Raw genomic sequence first — 21994 nt, forward strand, 5'->3', positions numbered from 1 at the left:
CTGCCACCCAAGAGACAAGGGAAAGCGTAGATTTGACACCTGGAAAAGTAGCGGGTTGTGCGTATCACTGGGGACCATCTTGCAGGCTGGCCAAAGCTGACGGGCTCAGGCTTCAACTGGGACAGCCTCCTTCACGCCTCTTGCCAAACTTCTGGGTAGAGGCGGGGATTGCGTGTTTTACTTCCGGCTCCCACAGCTACGATACCGGAAGCAGGAAGTGGGAATTTCAGCTGCGGGAGAAGGGGAGAACTACCACGGAATCGGGACTTTCTTGGAGCGACGGCCCCGTGGAGCGCTTACTGCCCGTTGCTCCCGCCCTTTTCACGTCGGACCGATTCTGCGGACAGGTGTGGTCCTCTTCCCGAAAGACGGGAAGACAGGGTACCATCAGTGGGCGTTCCGCCTCCTAGATTTCCCCGGACGTCCAGGCTTCCTATTCCTGTTGGGCCCTGGTCCGTTTCTACCACCGCTTCTAGAGCACTGGCTCAGGCGGGGCCGAGGCAGGACCCAGGTTACTTTGGCGGCGAGCGGGACTGTTTCTGCTTGTCCCTCCTCCGCAGAGTTTGACCACACCCCTAGTTCGTGGGTGACTCTTCTAGTACGGAGACATTTTCTGTTTATCAAACTTGACGGCATTTGAGATAGTTACTGTAAATTCTTTAAAAAGGCTCCAGGAGAGTTTGGCAGCTATCTTACCTATGTTCTTCAGTTTGCTCACTTGGCAAAAATGATTAATGTCTACTCGACCTCACACCGTTTCTGTGACACGAGGATGAACGGGTTATCCTGGCATGTTTGAAGAAAACAGCAAGGAGGCCACTATAGCTCGACAAGAGTGAGGTACTTGTAGAGAAACTGTGGAATGTCAGTACAGGATCTTGTAGGCCCTTGTAGGGACCTTGGCTTTTACACGGAGGGCAGTGGGGAGCCACGGTAGGGGTCTGATTAGAGGAGGGATGTGATTTGAATTAATTTTAGGCTGGTTTTTCTGGGTGACTGTAGGGAGCAAGGTTAGGAACAGGGTGATCTGTTAGGAGGTTATCACAGTAATCCAAGTGAGTGACGATGGTGCTTTGAGTATTTTGTTAGGAAAAATTTCAAAGACGCATGAAAGTAGAAAGAATAGTATAGTAAATTACATGTACCTATTTTCCAGCTTCATCTGTTATCACTCATGGCTAATTTTGTTTAATTTATACTTCTTACAGTCTTCTCTCATTATTTTCTTTTAAAAAAGATTTTATTCATTTTAGAGAGGAGAGACAGAGAGAGAAGGGGGAGGAGCAGGAAGCATCAACTCCCATCTGTGTCTTGACCAGGCAAACCCAGGCTTTCGAACCGGCAACCTCAGCATTCCAGGTCAGCACTTTATCCACTGCGCTGCTACAGGTCAGGCCCATTATTATTTTCAATGACAGCTTTATTGAGATATAATTCACATATCACAAAATTCACCCATTTATTTTTATTTACTTATTTATTTATTTACGTGAGAGGAGGGGAGATAGACTCCTGCATGTGCCCCTACTAGGATGCACTTGGCCACTCCCGTCTGGGGCTGATGCTTGAATCAACTGAACTATCCTCAGTGCCTGGGCCGATGCTCAAAGCAATCAAGCCACTGGCTGCGAGAGGAGAAGAGAAAGAGAAGGGAGAGAGGGCGGGGAAGGGAAACAGATGGTCGCTTTTTCTGTGTGCCCTTACCGGGGATTGAACCTGGGATATCCACATGGCAGGCTGATGCTGTACCCATTGAGTCAACCAGCCAGGTCAGAAATCACTCATTTAAAGTGTACAATTCACTGCTTTTTAGTATATTCACAGAACTGTACCACCATCGCCAGTAATTCCAGAACATTTTTATCGTTACAAAAAGAAACCCTGTATCCTTTAGCAATCACCCCCAACACCATCCCCCCTACCTCTAAATATCCGCAAATGTTTTCTGTCTATACATTTGCTTATTCTGTTTATTTCACTTAAATGGGATCATACAATATGTAGTCTTTTTGAGTTGCTTTTTTTTCTTAGCATACTGTTTGCAAGATTTGTCCATGTTGAAGCATGTGTGTGCTAGATTTTGTTTATTCATCAGTTGATGGACAGTGGATTGTTTTCACTTTTTGGCTGTTATGAGTCATGTTGCCATGAACATTTGTGTGTAGACATGTATTTTCATTGCTTTTGGGTATATACCTAGAAGTTCTCCATTATTTTGGAGTGAATTTCAGATATTTCTAAATATTTCAGTATGCTTCTCTAAGAAAGGAGTTTGAAAAAAAACATAACTACCATACCACTATCACACCCAAAATAGTTAACATTAATTGCTTAGTGTCATCAAATAGATTTGGGATACATTTTGATAGAATTTCCTGATGGGTTATATGTGAGCTGTGAGAGACAGAGAGGCATCAAGGACTCTAAGGAGCCCTGGCCGGTTGGCTCAGTGGTAGAGCGTCGGCCTGGCGTGCAGGAGTCCTGGGTTCGATTCCCGGCCAGGGCACACAGGAGAAGCGCCCATCTGCTTCTCCACCCCTCCCCCTCTCCTTCCTCTCTGTCTCTCTCTTCCCCTCCTGCAGCCGAGGCTCCATTGGAGCAAAGTTGGCCCGGGCGCATAGGATGGCTCTATGACCTCTGCCTCAGGTGCTAGAATGGCTCTGGTCGCAACAGAGCGACGCCCCAGATGGGCAGAGCATCGCCCCCTGGTGGGCATGCCGGGTGGATCTCAGTCAGGCGCATGCAGGAGTCTGTCTGACTGCCTCCCCGTTTCCAACTTCAGAAAAATACAAAAAAACAAAACAGGACTCTAAGGTATTGTCTTGATAACTGGAGGGTGGATTTTCCAATTGAAGATAAGGAAGGCTGTGGGGAACTGGCTTTTGGGGACTGTCAAGAGTGCAGTTTTAGAGAGGTTAAGTTTGAGAGGACTACTAGGTTCCAGATGGAGATGTTGAGTTTAATATGTAAGTCTGGAGTTCAGGAAAGAGGTCTAATTTTAGGCATCATCAACATTAAGGTAGGAATGAAAGCTTTGGCACTGGATGGAATTAATACTGGAGCGAATGGAGATAGAGATCCCAGAACATAGCCCTGGGGCACCACAGCATGAAGGGGTGGGTTGAAGAGGAAGAGTCAGTGAAAGAAGTGAAAGAGATTGAGCATGAGCAGCTACTGAGGTAGAAGGAAAACCAAGAGAGGGGGCTGTTCTAGAAGCTTAGGGAAGGACCAGTGGTTGGTCAGATACTTCTGATAGGTCAGTGGGGTGTTCGGGGTGTTCAGTGTTATTACAGATATCCAAGTTAGCTTATCTGCTGTTAAAGCCCCCCTCAGCTCAGGCCTGGAAATTTATACTGAGATTGACCTCTTATTCTAGGTTGTCAGTCTTGGGCAGGATTTAAAAGTGCTGCAGGCTGGTGCTGTCCCACATGGCCTACCTCTACTCTAGTTAACAGGGGAATGGAGACAGCTCAGCCTGGCTCTCTGCCTCGCTGCCTTAGGCTGTGAGCCCAGCCCCCACTTTCGGATTTCTCAGCACATATAAGATACCAGATGTCCCCTTTGGCACCTCACTTCCAGGGAACACTCATCAGGTCTGATTGGTCTCCTTGAAGCCCCTCTTACTAGGTATACTGATTTCCTAGGGCTGCTGTAAGAGGTGACCACAAGCTGGGTGGCTTAAAATAACACAAGTCTATCCTTTCCCAGTTCTGAAGGTCAGACATGTGAAATCAAGTACTGGCAGGGCTGTGCTCCCGCCGGGGCTCCAGGCGAGGATCTTTCCTGCCTCTTCCAGAGTTCGGTGGCTCAAGGCGTTTCGTGGCTTGTGGCCACAGCACTCCAGTCTTTGCCTCCACTTTCACATGGCTTTTCCTCTTGTGTCGGAGTCTTCTTCTGTTTTCTCTCTCTTTTTTTTTTTTTTTTTTTGCATTTTTTTTTCTGAAGCTGGAAACGGAGAGACAGTCAGACAGACTCCCGCATGCACCCGACCGGGATCCACCCGGCACGCCCACCATGGGGCGGCGACGCTCTGCCCACCAGGGGGCGATGCTCTGCCCATCTTGGGTGTCGCCATGTTGCGACCAGAGCCACTCTAGTGCCTGAGGCAGAGGCCACAGAGCCATCCCCAGCGCCCGGGCCATCTTTGCTCCAATGGAGCCTTGGCTGCGGGAGGGGAAGAGAGAGACAGAGAAGAAGGCGCGGCGGAGGGGTGGAGAAGCAAATGGGCGCTTCTCCTGTGTGCCCTGGCCGGGAATCGAACCCGGGTCCTCCGCACGCTAGGCCGACCTGTTTTCTCTCTTATAAGGCACCTGTCATTGGATTTAGGAACCACCCTAATCCAGGATGATCTCTCCGAATCCTTCACTTAATTATATCTGCAATGACCCTTTATCCAAATAAGGTCGTGCCCACAGGTTTTGGAGTCAGGACATGGACATACCTTGTTGGGGGGCACCTTTCAACTACTATACTAGGGAAGGGGCCAACACCCCCCACTCCTGCTTGGAGACGTGTGCATGGGGTAGGAGTCTGGCACACTGACACTTCCCTCCAAAAGTAATCCTCTCTAATCTCTCCCCTTTGGTGAAATTCTTAATTTCAGTTTCCAGTCCATAGACAGGTGCTAGACAAGAGTTTATCACTAGTGGACCATGGCCTTTCTAAGTGTCACGTGTGGGCTTGCACCTCCCTTTGGAATGGGAGTATGTGGCACCTCTGAGAAGAAAAGCCCATTTTAACATCTTATTATACTTGCCAATGTGCTTGGCATTTTGCTTAAAGCATGGTTCCAGACTGCTGCACAGATGACCCTCCGTGCCCTGCCCTGCAGGAGAAGAGAATTCTGCACAGTCTCCTGTGATACCTGTGCTGCCTTTCTCTTCCAGACCTTGACTTGTTGGATGAGCAGGCCCCCCTGGAAGAGTCAGCTGTGTGAGATGGTGCAGCCCAGCGGTGGCCCTGCTGGGGACCAGGACATGCTGGGTGAAGAGTCCTCTCTGGGGAAGCCGGCCATGCTCCACCTGCCTTCAGAGCAGGGTGCTCCTGAGACCTTCCAGCGCTGTCTGGAGGAGAACCAAGAGCTCCGAGGTGAGGAGGACAGTGGGTGGATGGAGTAGAAAGTCAGGAGACGCAGCCCTCCCGGGGGAAGGCTTATTCTACATACCTGCGCCTCTTTGTGGACTGGGTTGGGGCTGTGTGAGAGCCAGCTAGCGGTTCAGGCTCAGTCACCCTCCCTCTTTGTTTTGGGGGCATTCCTTGGAAGCATATCGTGAGGTGGAGATGAATGTGCAGGAAGTTTCTTTAGAGTGCTTTGAGGACCTGCGCTGGGGAAGGGAAGGGAAGGGCAGGACAGGGAAGAAGCAGGGCTGGGCAGAGGGAGAAGCTGGACTGCAGTGCAGGCCGCCCCATAGGGAGTTCTGCAGCTGGAGTGACTTTTCCGAGTTGTCCCAAGTGAGGCCTGCGTGGCCAGGCCTTTATGTTTCCATACTGACTAGTCACTAAGGGCTAGCTGTCCTGGGAAGGAGCACGGCATCGGTCTCTTGGGAAGGGGCATGGCCTTCCCTAGGAAGGGTCTGTTGGCTGCTTTGGGAAAAGGAGGAGTATTTGTCTTCTGTCCCTGGGCCAGGTCCCAGGCAGCTCTGTGAAGAGCCCTCAGCTGAAGGCTGTCTTTCGGCAGCCCCCTCCCTGTAAGTGGCTGCTGGGTCAAGTTGTTTCCTGGCCATCCCATCCCTGTCTCCATCACAGCTTGGCTCACTTACCCTCCACATCCTCACCTGTACCAGCGGCAGCTTCTCCAGGTACCGGTGGCTGTTGTGCTGTGCCCCTCAGGTGACTTGGCTGTCCTTGGGTGAGGAACATCTCCCCTACCTACATGTGACAACACCCTCCTCCACTGTGATCATGCCTTGGGGGCTCCAAATCTGGTCCCCTGCTCCTTTGGTACTAGAGTAGCCCCAGATGCACGGGTGATACCTCTAGCTTCTCATTCAATGAGACTTTTTTTTTATTTTTTATTTTAATTTTTTTATTTTTATTTATTTTTTCTTTTTTTTTATAAATTTTTATTAATGTTAATGGGGTGACATCAATAAATCAGGGTACATATATTCAAAGAAAACATATCCAGATTATCTTGTCATTCAATTATGTTGCATACCCATCACCCAAAGTCAGATTGTCCTCCGTTACCTTTTATCTAGTTTTCTTTGTGCCCCTCCCCCTCTCCTCCTTCCCTCCCGCGCCCCCCCTCCCCCCCACCCCAGGTAACCACCACACTCTTGTCCATGTCTCTTAGTCTCATTTTTATGAGACTTTTTTAAAAGTGCGCACGGGAGAGGGAGAGGGAGAAGGAGAGGGAGAGGGAGACAGATAGGCAAACAGGACGGGAGAGAGATGAGAAGCATCAGTTCTTCGTTGTGGCACCTTAGTTGTTCATTGATTGCTTTCTCTTATGTGCCTTGACCATGGGGGCTACAGCAGACTGAGTGACCCCTTGCTCAAGCCAGCGACCTTGGGCTTCAAGCCAGCAACCGTGGGATCATGTCGATGATCCCATACTCAAGTAGGGGAACCCACGCTCAAGCTGGCGAGCCTGTGCTCAAGCTGGATGAGTCTGTGCTTAAGCTGGTGACCTCAGGGTTCAAACCTGGGACGTCAGCATCCCAGGTTGACGTTCTATCCACTACGCCAGTGATTTTCAACCTTTATTTTTCATGCACTCATAAACTAATTACTAAAGAAAAAGGGGCCCTGACCTCTTCTTCCTTAGTAACTAATTTATTTGTGCCATGAGATGAAAATGGTTGTATTTAGTCAAGGGCACTGACCTTAGTAATTAGTGTGTGTTTGTGCCATGAAAAAAAAAGGTTGAAAATCACTGCACTACGCCACTGCCTGGTCAGCCAGGTCGGGCTCAGTGAGACTTGTGTTTCTGCTGTGGGGACCTTCTAGATTGCTGAGGCCAGAGCTGCAGGGAGGAGCAGCATGGACTCTGCTGTGGGTCATGGGGAGCGACTGAGAACACGGCCCCTTTGGCTCATCCCTTGGTTCACGTTGGGAACTTAGGGCTTATGAAGGTCACAGTCACAGTGTACACCATATCCTGGCGGATGGTGCCTCACCCTTGGAGTAATTGCCCGCAAGCCAGTGTCTCAGTTGTTTTCAATCAGCCATCCACTATCCTAGTGGACTGGTGGGTTGTCATGTGACACAACCAGTGGAGACCACAGTCACAGGTCTACTATCCCACCTCTTTTGGGGGATAGTGTGTCCCCTGATATGATGGTATGTTACGTGGGGCCCTGTGCTGACAAGTTGCATGATGTGTAAGCCTCAGAGTGGTCCTGGTTGAGGTCCTACAGTCAGGGACTAAACCTGTGCCTGGACTATGTCTCTTCTTCTGTTAAGATGATTCACCTTTCCTTCCAGAATGGAAGGGCTCTAGTGTAGTCAGCTTGCCCCCAAGGAGCTGTTTGGGGAGACAGCTCATTCTCCAGAGCTATGTGCGTGGCCTCTGCTCATCCCCAGGAGAACACCCTGGCAAGGGGCACTCAGGTGAGAGTGTGGCAGGCCATCAGCGCCGGGATCGTGGCACCCCCAGCTCCTCCACAGGGAGCTTCGGTGCCAGTGGCAGACGGAGGCCTCATGGCTGCATTGGCTCCACGTGTGCTACCTGACCTATGCTTGTGCAGTAGGTTGGCTCCTCATGTTTCTGCTAAACGGGTATTGTGTGTCAGGCCCTGGGCCAAACCCCTGGGGTCCTGAAGGTGTCTGCCCCCCGTAATGCTCATGCTTGTGTCTGTGGAGGAGGGGCAGGAAGGAGGACATAGACTTTGACTGGAATGTTTGGGGAGAAACTTTATAGAGGAAGTTGTATGTACCTGGCGTAGGAGTCCGTTTATGTGACATGTCCAGGAGAGGTGAGTCTGAGAGAGAAACAGAGAAGTAGTTGCCAGGGCTGGGCAGTGGGGAAGTGACTGCTAGTGGGTAGGGGGTTTCTTTTGGAGGTTGTGCAGATGCCCTGAAACTAGATAGAGGTGATGGGTGCACAGCATTGTGGATACATTAAAACCACTGAATGACTGTATGTAGTTGACTCTTAAACAGCATGGGAGTTAGGGGTACTGATCCCTGTGCAGTTGAAAATCTGCGTGTTACTTGACTCACCAAAAGCTTAGCTGTAGTTCTCCCTCTGTATCCATGGGGGATTGGGTACAGGACTTCTCCCCACTCTCATGCTAAAATCTGCAGATACGCAATTCCTCTATATAAAAAAGCAGAGAATAATGCATACAGTAGGCTCTCTGCATCCACAGATTTCCAGCCACAGATCCAAAACACCATTTTAATCTGAGATTGGTTGAATCTGTGGATGCGAAACCCAGGAGTACTGAGGGCTTACTTTATAGATAAGAAATCCACATACTGCTTGACTGGTGGTAGTGCAGTGGATAGAATGTTGATCTGGGATGCTGAGGACCCAGGTTCGAAACCCTGAGGTCACTGGCTTGAACCCAAAGGTCTCTGGCTTGAAGCCTTAGGTTGCTGATTTGAGCCCAAGGTCCTTGGCTTGAGCAAGGGGTCACTGGCTCAGCTGGAGTCCCCAGTCAAGGCATGTATGAGAAGCAATCAGTGAACAACTAAGGTGCTGCAACTATGACTTGATGCTTCTCATCTCTCTCCCTTCCTGTCTGTCTGTCTGTCTCTAAAAAATAATCCACATAGAAGTGGACTTGAGCAGTTCAAACCTATGTGGGTCAAGGATCAGCTGTACTTTACAGTGGGTTTGTTAAAACAGTGAATTTGATGTTCTGTGAATTTCACCTCAGTGAAAAAAGAAGTTGTACGTGAGCTGAGCCTCGGATGGGGGCTGGGCAGGATTGTGATAGCTGGAGACAGGTCGGGGAACAGTGTGCTTGGTGTAGGAGGGCTTTGAGCTCCTGCAGGTGACGAGTCACGCAGGGGCAGTAGGGTGCAGAATGTGACTTTGGAGCCAGGCTCAGAAGCCACTGAAGTTCCAGTGAAAGAATGTCCCATAAGCAGGAACTAGTTAGGTAGTCATGGGCTTTATTTTTTTATTTTTATTTTTTAGATTTTATTTATTCATTTTTATAGAGAGAGGGAGAGATAGAGAGAGAACAGGAAGCATCAACTCCCATATGTGCCTTGACCAGGCAAGCCCAGGGTTTTGAACCGGCAACCTCAGCATTCCAGGTCGACGCTTTATCCACTGTGCCACCACAGGTCAGGCCCTAGTCATGGGTTTTGACCAGAGGGTGACATGAAGCTACTGCTAGCCCCCATCTTAATATAGCTCTGTAGTTGCTAGAACCTTCGCACATCACTGATCAGTTTTGTCACCCCTCACGGTCTTCTGCTGCCTGGGGTATCCCCTGCACGTGTGGCTCTTTTTTCCATGACCTCTGCTGATCGTCTGGCATTTGTAAATGCTCAGCCTTCAGCTGGGTGAGAGCAGGCCCGGCTGTTTCTTCAGTTTGTGTTGTGCACTGGGTACTTGGTCTGCTTTTCTGTTTAACCCTGCTCATCCTGTGAGATGAGTCCAGTTGTCTCCGTTGAACATACAGATGAGGACAGTAAGTCTCAGAGAGGTGAGTCATTAGTCCACTTCGATCTTTCTGGCCCTCCCAGGCTGCCGTCAGCGGTGTCACTGGGAAGTGTGCCCTGGTGGCCGTCCCCTGAGTCTGCAGGTAGGTTAGGACCTCCTGATCCCCAAAACAGTGAGTGGCAGAGTATGCTAGGGCCGGCATGCCTCTGACCCCACCAGAATACAAATGAGTTCCAGAATCACAAAACAGTGAGCGGCAGAGTGTGCTAGGGCCGGCATGCCTCTGACCCCACGAGAATACAAATGAGTTCCAGAATCACAAAACAGTGACATTTTCTCTACACTTATAACTGAAGCTGATATGTTCAGTATTTTGTTGGAGAAATTTAGGGGCACATCATTAGTGTAATTGACTTTGAAAGTGTTTCATGGAATAAAAGTGTCTTGAAGCCATCTCTGTGTGGCATTATGGGGAGGGCACCATGACAGGCCCAGAAGGGGCTGGCTCACCTCCCCTCCGCTGTCCCCTCTGCCACCAGATGCTATCCGGCAGAGCAACCAGATGCTGCGGGACTGCTGTGAGGAGCTGCAGCGTTTTCAAGGCAGCCAGAGGGAGGAGAAGGAGTTCCTCGTACAGAAATTCCAGGAGGCCAGGAAACTGGTGGAGAAACTGAATCTGGAGAAGCTCGACCTGAAGAGGCAGAGGGAACAGGCGCTGAAGGAGGTGGAACACCTAAAGCGGTGCCAGCAGGTAGCCGAGAGGGCAGGGCAGGCCCTCTCCCAGGAGTGCGTGAGCTAGGGGTTCTGGCCACCTGTGCTACCAGCCGCGTGCGTTCTGAAAACCCACAGGGACATCGGTGTTTCCATATGAGTCCCCAAGAGCGCCCTCAGGAGTGGTGGTTACAGGGGTGCAGAGAGGTCAGGGATGGGGAGGACTGAGTTTCAAGCCTGGACTGGAGCAGCTTGAAGTCACAGGGGACATAGGTCAGGACAGCTTGATGAGGGAGACCAGGCTATTGGGAGTTAGCACAATATTTTTTTAAGAGAGAGGGGAGGGGAGGGACACAGAGAGAGGCAGACAGGAAGGGAGAGAGATGGGAAGTATCAACTCATAGTTGGGGCATTTTAGTTGTTCATTGATTGCTTCTCATATGTGCCTTGACTGGGGTGGGGGCTCCAGCTGAGCCAGTGACTCCTTGCTCAAGCCAGTGACCTTGGGCTCAAGCTAGTGATCTTGGGCTTCAAGCCAGTGACCTTTGAACTCAAACCAGCGACCATGGGGTCATGTCTATGATCCCATGCTCAAGCCGGCAACCCTGTGCTCAAGCTGGCAAGCCTGCACTCAAGCTGGATGAGCCCATGCTTAAGCTGGTGCCCTCAGGGTTTTAAGCCTGGGACCTCAGCATCCCAGGTCGATGCTCTATCCACTGCACCACCACTGGTCAGGCGATAGCTTTTGAATGTTGTTGCTAGTGGAAGTTTTCTGGAAGCAGTGTTTGTCCATCTTTAGTGGTCCTGGGCCTGTGGAATTGAGCATATACTTTTGTTGCTGTCTTTGTGTCTCGTTTCCCTTGGTATTGAGTCTCAGGAGAGGCTGAGAGACTCCTGGGGAGCTGAGCCCTCTCATGGCCTGGTCATCGGCCTTATGAGTCTTGAAGCCCCTCTGTATTCTGGTGTCCCTGGGTCTCATAATGCGCCATCTATAGAAAGAGGAGGGGCTTGGGAGTATGGGCTCTTGGGTCTTGATCCTTTTCCACTGCCTCTGTTATCTTGCTGGGGTCGGGAAACTTCTGGAGGTGAGAGGAGAGATGAGTAGGGGTGCTAAAGGCAGGAGAGAAGCCCTCAGAGTGACACATCTTAGCACTCACAGGCTGCCACAGGGTTTGGAGCCTCCGGGGGTGGGCAGCTGGTGAGAAAGCATTGCTGACAGGAAGTGACTTTTTTTCATGTAGCAGATGGCTGAGGACAAGGCCTCGGTGAAAGCCCAGGTGACATCCTTGCTTGGGGAGCTCCAGGAGAGCCAGAGCCGCTTGGAGGCTGCTACCAAGGACCAGCAAGCTTTGGAGGGCAGGTAAGCAGGTGGGAGAGCTCAGCCTGGAGGCTGCTGTCCGGGTGCCCAAGCAGAATGCGGCACTTAGGAGCCGTGGGGGTTTCTCTGGGAGAGGGAAGACCGGGGGACTTGGCGAGCGCGCATGGGGGGCACTGTGGCAGGTGCTGACCCGAGTTGTGAACCGGGTGTCTGGGACCCGGCTCCCAGCAGCACTTCTGTGCTCTCTGACCTTTTGTTGGAGTTTGAATTATTTCTCCAGAGGACATTTGCTGGGGGCGAGAGCACACCCCGTGATCCACAGTAAGCCTCTAGAAGCACCCTCATTGCCCTGAAGGCTGAGATTTATTACAGGGAAAGGGCACACGACATGACAGAAGACACAGCTGGAGAGCCCCAGCCCTTTGGCTCCGTCCCTCTCCTCTTTCTGTGGGAACTTGCCCCTCTTCGACAGCAAAAGTGCATCACTGCAGACCCAAGGAACCCACTTGCGACCCAGCACTCTGAGTTTATCGGGGGCTGGTTATGTGAGCCCCCTGTGCTGGGCACGGGCCAAATTTCCTGACTCCCAGAGGAAAGCAGGTGCTCCACATAAACCACGCTGTTGTGCAGACGGTCCGGGCACAGGGCCCACTGTTACCAGGAGGGAAAGTGTCCTGTCGGCCAGGGGACTTGCACCAGCCCACTGCCCAGGTGCCACCTGAGGGCCAACCTTGCCAGTGACTCTTCTGAAGCTGGCCGCCTCAGGCCTGCCTGTCACTCTTTTCTGCAAAGGGTGTTTCTCATATGGGCGGTCACTGGGTCAGAGGGCACGGGTGTTTCTGTGGTTCCCATGCCTCCCAGCTGCTGCCCTCCAGAAAGATGTCCCACTGACGGGTGGCCCAGCTCTCCCAGGGCAGTAGGTGATCAGAGTGCTTTGGGTGGTGTCAGGGGCACCTTCCTGAAAGAGGCAAGAGGAGCAGTCAAGGGTTCCCCCCTCCCATTATCAGAGCGAAGTGGAGGGCAGTGTGAACGTGCTTCCATCTAGAAATCAGTGCGAGAAAAGGCGTCGGAAGGCTGAGCCTCGCTGTCTCTGGCGGGTCACATTCTGGTGTTTTCTCCTGTATATTCTGCTATACTTCCATGTTTCTAAAATCACATGGTGTTTATAGGACAGTGTGGAGTCTTTCTTGCCTAACCGTTTTCTGTGCACATAAAAGAAGCTGCTGGATGGTTTATGCTGTCAGTGCAGTTTTGCAGCTGACTTGGGTCAGTAAAGCACCCTGCGGGGCATTTGTTCTGGAAGTTGTAGGCTCGTAGGCAGCATCTCCTCCTGTCCTTCCCCCATGTCACTGAGCATAGAATTGCTGAGCTGGAGTGCTCAGGCTGCAAAGCCTTGCTTGTATCTCAGATCATTTAGTGTGACCATTTAAATGACTTCAAACTTTATACACATGGCTGCCCTTGAGCCCCTGGCCTGTCACATTGGAATGGCCCTCCCCCTGTTTCCAGGCCCCTGGCAGGCAGTCGTTGCCTCTGGTCATGATGACAGCACCTAACTTATCCAATCACAGGTGGACATGTGTGTTTAATATATTTAGTCAGGTGTGAAAAAAGAGACCAGTGAAAACTCCCAGTTACCTCCCCCCACCTGGAAACACTCACCATTGCCGTCCCAGTGGGGACTGAGGAAGGCCTCAGGACAGTGGGTGACACACATGGCTGGGAGCAGGAACGGGAGGTTTAGGGGGGAGAGTGGAGACGGAAGATTGGGGGCTGTGCGGGCACATGGGGCCTGGATCAGAAGGCTGAGGGCTGTGGGCCGGTCCTGGGGAGAACAGATGAGCTGTTGCCGTGCGAGTGTGGAGGAAAGAGGAACACCCTGCCAAGGCTCTCGCCGTCTCACCAGCAGGTGGGGGAGGCTTTCCTCACACGTGTGGACATTTGGATCTCCAAGCGAGCCACTGAGGTGGGCCAGCCACCTCCTGCCACTTCTAGAACAGTGACTGGGAGGGAAGGAAGTGTCTGGGCACACTGACCTGCCTCCCCCTCCAGCTGCACCACCCCATTTGTCAGACTCCCCCTCACCTTCTAGAATTGGCCTATCTTTGCTGGCTGCCTCCACTTCCTCTCCTCCCAGTCTCTCTAGACCGCTTCACTGAGACTGCTCTGGCCAGGGCCCTCAGCATCCATCTGTTGAAACCTAACGGGTGTTTCCTGGGGGCTCCTCTACCCTGGCCCCAGCAGCGTTCTCTTCTGGGATCACCTCCTTCATTCACCTTTGAAGGAGCTTCTATAATGGATGTCATCAGCCTGAACCCGAGCCCCAGATCTCCGTGCCACCGGCGTTGACATAAACATGTCGCCATTACCTGGTCCCTGTGTCCAGTGACAGTGGCTCACCTTCTCTCACACTGTTTTGGCTCTGCATCGACAGGATATTTGAACTACGATTTCTCCCCATGTGCTGCTCCCAGTGCTCACCCTCTTCCTGCGGACTGCAGAGCTAGTGCTCTCTGGCTCCCATTTTCCTTCTGCTGGCAGTCCTCTGCAGAGCAGGGATCCCGCGAATACCCCTGCTCCTGCTCGGGCCCTGCTGTGACCTCCCGTTCTCCGTGCCAGGGCGCGGGCAGCCAGCGAGCAGGCCCGGCAGCTGGAGAGTGAGCGGGAGGCCCTGCAGCAGCAGCACAGCGTGCAGGTGGACCAGTTGCGCATGCAGAACCAGAGCATGGAGGCTGCCCTGCGCATGGAGCGCCAGGCCGCGTCTGAGGAGAAGTGAGTGGGAGCCTGTCACGGGAGGGATGGAGACCAGAGGGCTGTCGGTGGCTTTCTGCCCTTGGGGTCCTTCTAGGGACTGTCTGTGGCTGAGGGCCGATTCGGTCCCTTATGATTATCACACCCAAATGACTCATCTTTGAAACTACAATACTCTCCATTCTCCAGTCCACATTCAGACTCCACTGTTTGGCCCACATGTTAATAGCATTTGTTTCAGGATTCTTCATTCCTTTTTTGGTGTGCCTGTGGAGTCTCCTTTAGTCTAGATTAATCCTGCTTTTCTGTGTTTTCATGAAGTTGACTTCTTTAAAGGAATACAGGACTATTCCATTTTGTCTATCTATCTATCATCTATCTATCATCTATCTATCTATCTATCTATCTATCTATCTATCTATCTATCTATCTATCTAAGGCAGCGGTTCTCAACCCGTGGTTCGCGACCCCGGCGGGGGTTGAACGACCAAAACACAGGGGTCGCCTAAAGCCATCGGAAATACATATTTTATTTAAAAATGTATAATAAATATGTATTTTCCGATGGCTTTAGGCGACCCCTGTGTTTTGGTCGTTCAAATGTATTGTATAATAAATATGTATTTTCTGATGGCTTTAGGCGACCCCTGTGTTTTAGTCGTTCGACCCCCGCCAGGGTCGCGACCCACAGGTTGAGAACCGCTGATCTAAGGGCTGGTCCATTTTATTATAAAAAAAATTTTCATATTTCAAGAAATGTTAGTTTTAAGGAAAATGATAATAATTATTTAGCCAAGCATGCCTTGGAGCTGACGGCCTTTTTAAAGAAGCACATGCCCCCTGGGAGCACCCCTCGGGTTTAGCGAAGAAAGAGAGGGTGGAGTTGGAAGTAGGAGAAGCTGTGGTGGAGCAGGACGACGTGATTTCTCCAGCCAAAGCTCCTTTTTCTTAGGCGGAAGCTGGCCCAGCTGCAGGTAGCCTATCATCAGCTCTTCCAAGAGTACGACAACCACATCAAGAGCAGCATGATGAGCAGTGAGCGAAACCGAGTGAGTATGGCCGAGATGACCCGGGACTGCCTGGGACCAAGCTGGCCCTGGTTCCTCTCCCGTGGGGCCTGCTCTCCCAAATTGAAGGGTATTGGCTTTTGGGAGGGATACTCGACTTGTCCTAGAATTTTGTCAGAGCTGCAGTGTGATGGCTCACGGCAGGCCACAGGGAAATGGGGACACTTGGGCTGTACTGCTTGCTGCGTATGGTGGACTGGGCTGGGTCATCTTGCTAGCCATTACCAGTTTGGCTCCTGGCTCGGATTTCCCCAGGAATGTTTCCATCCCAGTGTTGAAGTTGGCTGGGAGCCCCGATTCTAGTTTGTCCTTATTAGACTTAATACTGGGATCACTTTCTAGTGATCACACTTTAAGAAGCAGTTCGTCAAACATGAAAGTACCCAAAGGATAACAGTAGAGCCTGAAACCTGTTACAAAGTGTTAATTACAAAATGGTGGTCTTTTGATCTCCAGAGGGGAAGGCTGGGAATGTGTGTGTGTGTGTGTGTGTACATCTTTACATGTGTCTGTACGTGTGTGTGCGCGCATGTATTTGTGCTGTGTCTGAGTGCACCTGTGTGTGTGTGTGTGTGAGTGTATCTGTGTATGGGGTGTCTGTGAGGGATTGGCAGACTTATCAGATGGCAAAGTGGAAGCCTCGATGGGGTTCGGCTTAGCGGGAATGTATTGGAGTTGTAGTGTGGGAGTGACAGCTTCAGGAGGGAGTGTGGCCTCTGTCTTTTGAAGGGTTGGAGGATGGCTGTGTAACCGGGGGTTCTGGGAGGGGGATGCCGGCCTGGGTGGAAGGTTGTGCTGGATGATCTCAGATGTCTTCAGCCCCCACCTTTCCTGTGCCTTGCATATACTGACGTCTTGTGGTTGGCGGGCCAGCTGGGTCCAATCTTTTGCTCCTCTTGGTTCTTCTCATCTGAAGCAGCAGCCAGCCCCTGGGTGGCATGACCCCAGCCCTGGGCTAGCTTAGGCTTCGTCAGTTCTCTCTTGCCCATTCCTAGGGAATGCAGCTGGAAGATCTCAAGCAGCAGCTCCAGCAGGCCGAGGAGGCCCTGGTAGCTAAGCAGGAAGTGATCGACAAGCTGAAAGAAGAGGCTGAGCAGCACAAGACTGTGATGGAGACCATTCCAGTGCTGAAGGCCCAGGTGAGGCTCTCCTCTGTGGCCTACGTGCAGGTGAGCAGAAGAGGCCCGCTGGTGCTGGGACCTGGCGTGTCTCTGCTGTCGTTCTGCAATGCCTTATCGGAAGCTCTTTGAGCCCCTAGCGCTGTTCCTTCTCAGTCACTTGGGATGGCTCTGTGTCATGGGCTCTGGAAAGGGGCAGCGGGCTCTGCCTCGCCTGCTGGTACCCAGCATGGAGTGTCCAGTGCGTGGCTGATGGGTGGTGGCACGTCCCCCTCTGTGGCTTTGCCAGGCGGATATCTACAAGGCGGATTTCCAGGCTGAGAGGCAGGCCCGGGAGAAGCTGGCCGAGAAGAAGGAGCTCCTGCAGGAGCAGCTGGAGCAGCTGCAGCGGGAGTATAGCAGGTTGAAGGCCAGCTGTCAGGAGTCGGCCAGGTAGGCCTTGGAGCACACGCCCCATGCATAGGGGACAGGTGCTGTGGTGGCTGCAGTAGTAAGCACAGGAGACGGTGCTCCTGGCTTGTCAGGGTAGAGCGAGCTGGCCCTCCTCCCCTCCTGCTGCCCCTGTCCTCCCATCAGCTTTGTCCACCACTCAGAGCTTAGCTTGCACATACTGATTGGATGGTGTGTGTCTCTTTTTGAAGGATTGAAGATATGAGGAAGCGGCACGTAGAGGTCTCCCAGCCCCCCTTGGCCCCTGCCCAAAGTGAGTGAGCTGCAGGCGGAGGGCAGGGTGCCGGCACTGCGTGGGGCCTGGGCGGTGGGAGCGTGCAGTGACTGCCCCTCGTCTCCGTCCCCCCCCCGGGCTGGGGGGGTTCTAAAGGGAAGGTGCTCGTGGTGGTGACCCTGGTCGTAGCATCTGATGGTCCCATCAAGTCTCAGTACTTCATGTCCGCTTCCCTCCCTGCAGTCTGTGCTATAACTGGTGCTTGTTCTCTTTGCAGCTCAGTCCTTTCACCTGGCCTTGCCCAGCCAGAGGCGAAGCCCCCCAGAGGAACCACCTGACTTCTGTTGTCCCAAGTGCCAGTATCAGGCTCCTGATATGGACACCCTACAGATACATGTCATGGAGTGCATTCAGTAGGGCAGCCTGCAGTGACCAGCACAGGACAGTGCAATCTGTGCTTTCCTCTCCTGCCTGCCTAGTCCTGAGTTACAGGCTAGGTGACAAAGAACAGGACACTTTGAGCCCCAAGAGCTGGCTGCAGGGACTTTACGCTTCAGCTCTCCGTCTGCTGGTTTGCCTCTTTTAGGGTACATAGAGTCCCAGCTAGACCCGATGCTCTGCTCTTTTTGTTCATTCTGTCTGCTTGCCTCTGGGGCTCCCTTTTCTTCCTCCTGCACTGGGGAAGTCGAGAACGAAGGCCAGGCCTGTCAGAGAGAACTGCTTCCCAGCCTGAGGCGGGAGGGCCCTTCCTTCTGGCCCAGCTCCAGCACGCTGTGGGGCTGGCACACTCGTGGGTCGTATGCTATTCCACTGGGAGGCTGTACCATGGCATTTGGGTTGTCGCCAGTCTTTTTTATTGTCATAAATAATGCTGTAGTGAAATATCCATGTGCATCAATCTTGTGTGTCTTTGGGTCAGGTTCTTAGAAACAGCTGCACTGAGCATCATCAGCAAATGGGGTAGATGGTGCTGGTGCCCCCGATGTGGTTTCCTGCTCTCTCATTCCCCATAGCCTCGCCTCAGTGACGAGTGTCAGCCTGTGGGCTTTTGCCACCCGCCGGGCATGTATTCTATTAAGAATGAGCTTGAGCCTCACTAGGCAGTGGTACAGTGGATAGAGTGTTGGACTGAGACGTGGAGGACCCAGGTTCGAAACCCTGATGTCGCTGCTTGAGCATGGGCTCATCCAGCTTGAGCGCGGGGTTGCTGGCTTGAGTGTGGGATCATAGACATGACCCCATGGTTGCTGGCTTGAGCCCAAAGGCCGCTGGCTCGTGCAAGGGGTCACTCACTCTGCTGGAGCCCCTTGGTCAAAGCACATGTGAGAAAGCAATCAATGAACAACTAAGATGCTGCAATGAAGACTTGGTGCTTCTTATCTCTTTCCCATCCAGCCTGTCTGTCTCTCTCTGTCACACACACACAAAAAGGAATGAGCTTGAACATCTTTCAGAGTTTCAGAGGTCCTTTCAATTCTGGCGTGAATGGCTTGTTTGTATTTTTTGCTCTTTTTTCTCTTGGGCTGCTAGTCTTTTGTTTCTCTGTTTGTAGGAGCTCTTTGGTCACTAGTGAGATCAGCCCTTCCGTGTGATGGAAGTTGCAACAATCTTTTCCTACTGTGACTTCATACTAGTGTGTTTTGGACTTAAAGTTTGTTATCTTTGTGAAGTCACATTTACCCACCTTCACTTCACTGCTTTGGGTTTGAAGTTGTGGCCACCTCGTGGTGACGGGGGATGCTTCCCACAAGTACACTTTCCCTTTCCCAACACCGAGGCATGCTCTTATTCTCCCCAAGAGCATTGCCACCCAGCGTGAGTGGTGGTGGTGGTGGTCATCCCATTCCAGAAGTTTGTGGTGCTGTCCTTGCACCAGCCCCAAATGCCCTGGCTTTGTGAATGGAAGCCACTTGGCAGTGACTGGCAGATTATGAACACCAGAAGACTCCTGCTTGTTGCTTAGCAAGATGTATTTCTTAGGATGTCAAAGCCATGGGTGTTAACCTGCAATGTTATAAAAAGACATTGGAAATGGAGGAAGAATGTGCATCATTTACTTCTGGCTGCCCTGGCCCTTGATCTGGCCTTCCTCCAAGCTCTCTGGGGAGGAAGGGGGTGCCGCACATCCAGCCCTGGGCTTTCAGGGTTTTCTGCTACCTGACAGTGAAAGGCTGACCAGAAGTAGGATGCAAGTCTGGTGCTGGAAGATGGCCAGCAGCCCATTCTGAAAACAAGCCTGGGCTGGGGTGTTTCTTGGCCTCCCAGGGGTGGGAGTGACTTCCATTTCCTGAAGCCTGGGTGTCTAAGTGTACTACTTAGGGAAAAAAATGAAAGGAGCAGTCAACTTCTCCACCCATGGGTGCTGCACTTAAATCCTAATCCTGCAGTTTTTCTCAAGAGCACTTTTAGTTTTGGGAGATGTATTAGCTTCTCATGGCTTCTTGAACAAATAACCACAAACTCGGTGGCTTGAACACCAGGAATTTATTCTTCCAGTTCTGGAGGCCAGAAATATGAAATCCATTCTGGGCAGGGTTGGTTCCTTCTGAAGAATCAGTTCCAGGGCTTTCTCCTAGCTTCTGGTGGCAGCCCTTAGTGTTCACGGGCTGGTAGATGTGTCCCTATATTCTCTGTCTCCATGGTTACATGGCTTCTTTGACTGACCATGTCTTCTCTTCCATCTCTTATAAGGACACAAGTCATTGGATTTAGGTCTAACCTCTACCATCCAGGGGGATCTCATCTCAAGATCCTTCATTACATTCACAAAGACCATCTGTTCCGATAAGGTCACATTCACCAGTTCTGGGAGTCAGGATGTGTACATATCTTTTGGGGCCACCATTCAACCGAGTGTGGGGGCGTCTTCTGGAGTCTGCCGATTAGGACAAGTGCAGCACAGGCAGGCATCTCCAGGACCTGCAGCTGTTAGAGGGCATGTTCCCCAGGGTGATGGTGCCACCAGGCCGCAGAGGCGCAGGGTGCTCTGTGACGGGGAAAGATGGAGTGTGCTGTGGGCAGGCTGTTGCAGGCATGGGGACTGTTCTTTAGGACTTCTTGTGTCCAGCAGGTCACCGCTGCTGGAACCAGCAGGTGTGGGTGGGGAAGGGGCTGGCTGCAGTGCGATGGAGCTGTTGGGCCACCTGTGCCCTGGGTGGGCTCCTGGCTGTCTAGGGATGCGCTTTCTGCTTCCAAGAGGGTAAACAGGTCTGTAGGAACCCTTCTCTGACCGGCTGTCTCTGTTGAAAAGGGCTTGAAAGAAAGGTGAGAGACACTCTGTTCCTGGGGAACTTTTCCCTCAGGCTCTGGCGGTGGCACCCATGTGGGCTACACAGCAGCCGCAGCAGCAGGGAACTTTATAAATGTTCCTGCCTGGACCCTGGACCACCTGAGTCAGCGTCTGGGTGTGGCACTGGGCAGTGGCTGGGGACCACTGCTCTTTGAGCCTTCTCTTCTGCCTCCTTCCTTCCTTAGGGCCAACTCTACATTCCACACCAGAGATTTTAAACCAGGCTGTTTGCTCGGTAGAGAGGGATTCTGCTTTCTTCTTTCCGGCTTTACTTAGGTTGGGCTTTCGGGACAAGGGGTGGGATTTCTCCTGTGAGAGAAGTACCTGCCTGCCTGTTAGCTATGGCCCCTGGCTTTCCGTGCCTGTGGGTTTGGGAGGTACAGATAGATAGCTAGAAGCATGAAGCATATCCTGCCAGAACCTGTTCCCCGTTGCTCACAAAGGCACCCCCTCTGTTACCGGCTGCTTGATCCTCAAGAAAAATCCAGATGGCCAGTAAAATAAGCACAATAAGAAAGCATTTCTCTTTCACTAGTAACTAAAACAACACAGACTCCAGCTAAACAAAAATAAATATTTTTTTAAGTGCGAGGGGCGGGGAGATAGACTCTCATGTATGCCCTGACAAGGATCTACCTGGCAACCCCTGTCTTGGGCTGATGCTTAAATCAATTGAACTATTTTTAGCACCTGAGGCTGACAGACTTGGACCAACGAAGCTACCCTCAGGGTCCGGGGCCAACCCTTAAGCCAGTTGAGCTACTGGCTGTGGGAGGGGAAGAGGGAGAGAAGGGCGAGAGGGTGGGGAAGAGAAGCAGATGGTTGCTTCTCTTATGTGCCCTGACTGGGAATTGAACCCAGGATGTCCATATGCCAGGCTGACACACTATCCACTGAGCCAACCGGCCAGGGCCAAAAATTAATTTCAAAGTACAAGAAATGACGACTTCAATGCCTTGCTGACAAGGTGCAGGGCACAGGTCTGTGATGCCACTCTTGTGTGGACTGGTTTGGCAGGATGGAACAAGCTCTGGGAAGCATCCTCAGCCTGTGGAAGAGACAGGTACACACAGTGACTTTGGTGTTGTAGAGGCACTCACTGCACCATCATTTGTAGCCACGGGAAGTTGTGAAAGAAGAGGCTACACTTCTGGACCACATGGGCCTGTGCAGCCATGGGGGTGAACATCTTGAAATATGGAACATACTGTAGCATGTTGGTGTGAAAAAGCCAGTAGACAAAATTATGTATAAGGGCCTGGCCAGGTGGTTGCACAGTGGATAGAGGGTCGACCTGGGACACTGAGGACCCAGGTAGAAACCTGAGGTTGCTGCCTTGAGTGTGGTCTTATTCAGCTTGAGTGCGGGATCATAGACATGACCCCATGGTTGCTGGCTTGAGCCCAAAGTCACTGGCTTGAAGCCCAAGGTCGCATGATTGAGCAAGAGGTCACTGGCTCGGCTGGAGCCCCGCGGATAAGGCACCTGTGAGAAGCAATCAATGAACAATG

At 51.8% G+C, this 21994-nt stretch overlaps 1 protein-coding gene across 6 annotated transcripts; it reads left to right on the forward strand.

Annotated features, from left to right (window-relative positions):
* The first annotated feature begins 166 nt into the window (after window positions 1–166).
* On the forward strand, window positions 167–18080 carry IKBKG (inhibitor of nuclear factor kappa B kinase regulatory subunit gamma). 6 transcript variants are annotated; one of them, XM_066356503.1, is made up of 11 exons: window positions 167–347; window positions 1254–1389; window positions 4887–5088; window positions 10105–10316; window positions 11518–11636; window positions 14214–14366; window positions 15298–15394; window positions 16408–16551; window positions 16820–16962; window positions 17172–17233; window positions 17472–18080. In XM_066356503.1, the coding sequence occupies exons 3-11, from the start codon at window positions 4902–4904 to the stop codon at window positions 17609–17611; spliced, it is 1257 nt and encodes a 418-aa protein (XP_066212600.1). In that variant the 5' UTR covers window positions 167–347; window positions 1254–1389; window positions 4887–4901; the 3' UTR covers window positions 17612–18080. The 6 variants fall into 6 exon arrangements, with proteins under 6 accessions (XP_066212600.1, XP_066212594.1, XP_066212599.1 ...); XM_066356500.1 differs by lacking the exon at window positions 167–347 and adding an exon at window positions 362–840; XM_066356499.1 differs by lacking the exon at window positions 167–347 and adding an exon at window positions 362–840 and having other exon boundaries at window positions 1254–1359.
* Window positions 18081–21994: the final 3914 nt, after the last annotated feature.

This window comes from Saccopteryx leptura, chromosome X (assembly GCF_036850995.1).
Source record: "Saccopteryx leptura isolate mSacLep1 chromosome X, mSacLep1_pri_phased_curated, whole genome shotgun sequence".
Classification (NCBI taxonomy): Eukaryota; Metazoa; Chordata; class Mammalia; order Chiroptera; family Emballonuridae; genus Saccopteryx; species Saccopteryx leptura.

Coding starts and splice junctions, on each gene's coding strand:
- IKBKG (XM_066356503.1), top strand. CDS start 4,902: ATGAGCAGGCCCCCCTGGAAGAGTCAGCTGTGTGAGATGGTGCAGCCC. Junction 5,089..10,104: donor GGAGAACCAAGAGCTCCGAG/GTGAGGAGGACA, acceptor CTCTGCCACCAG/ATGCTATCCGGCAGAGCAAC. Junction 11,637..14,213: donor CAGCAAGCTTTGGAGGGCAG/GTAAGCAGGTGG, acceptor TCTCCGTGCCAG/GGCGCGGGCAGCCAGCGAGC.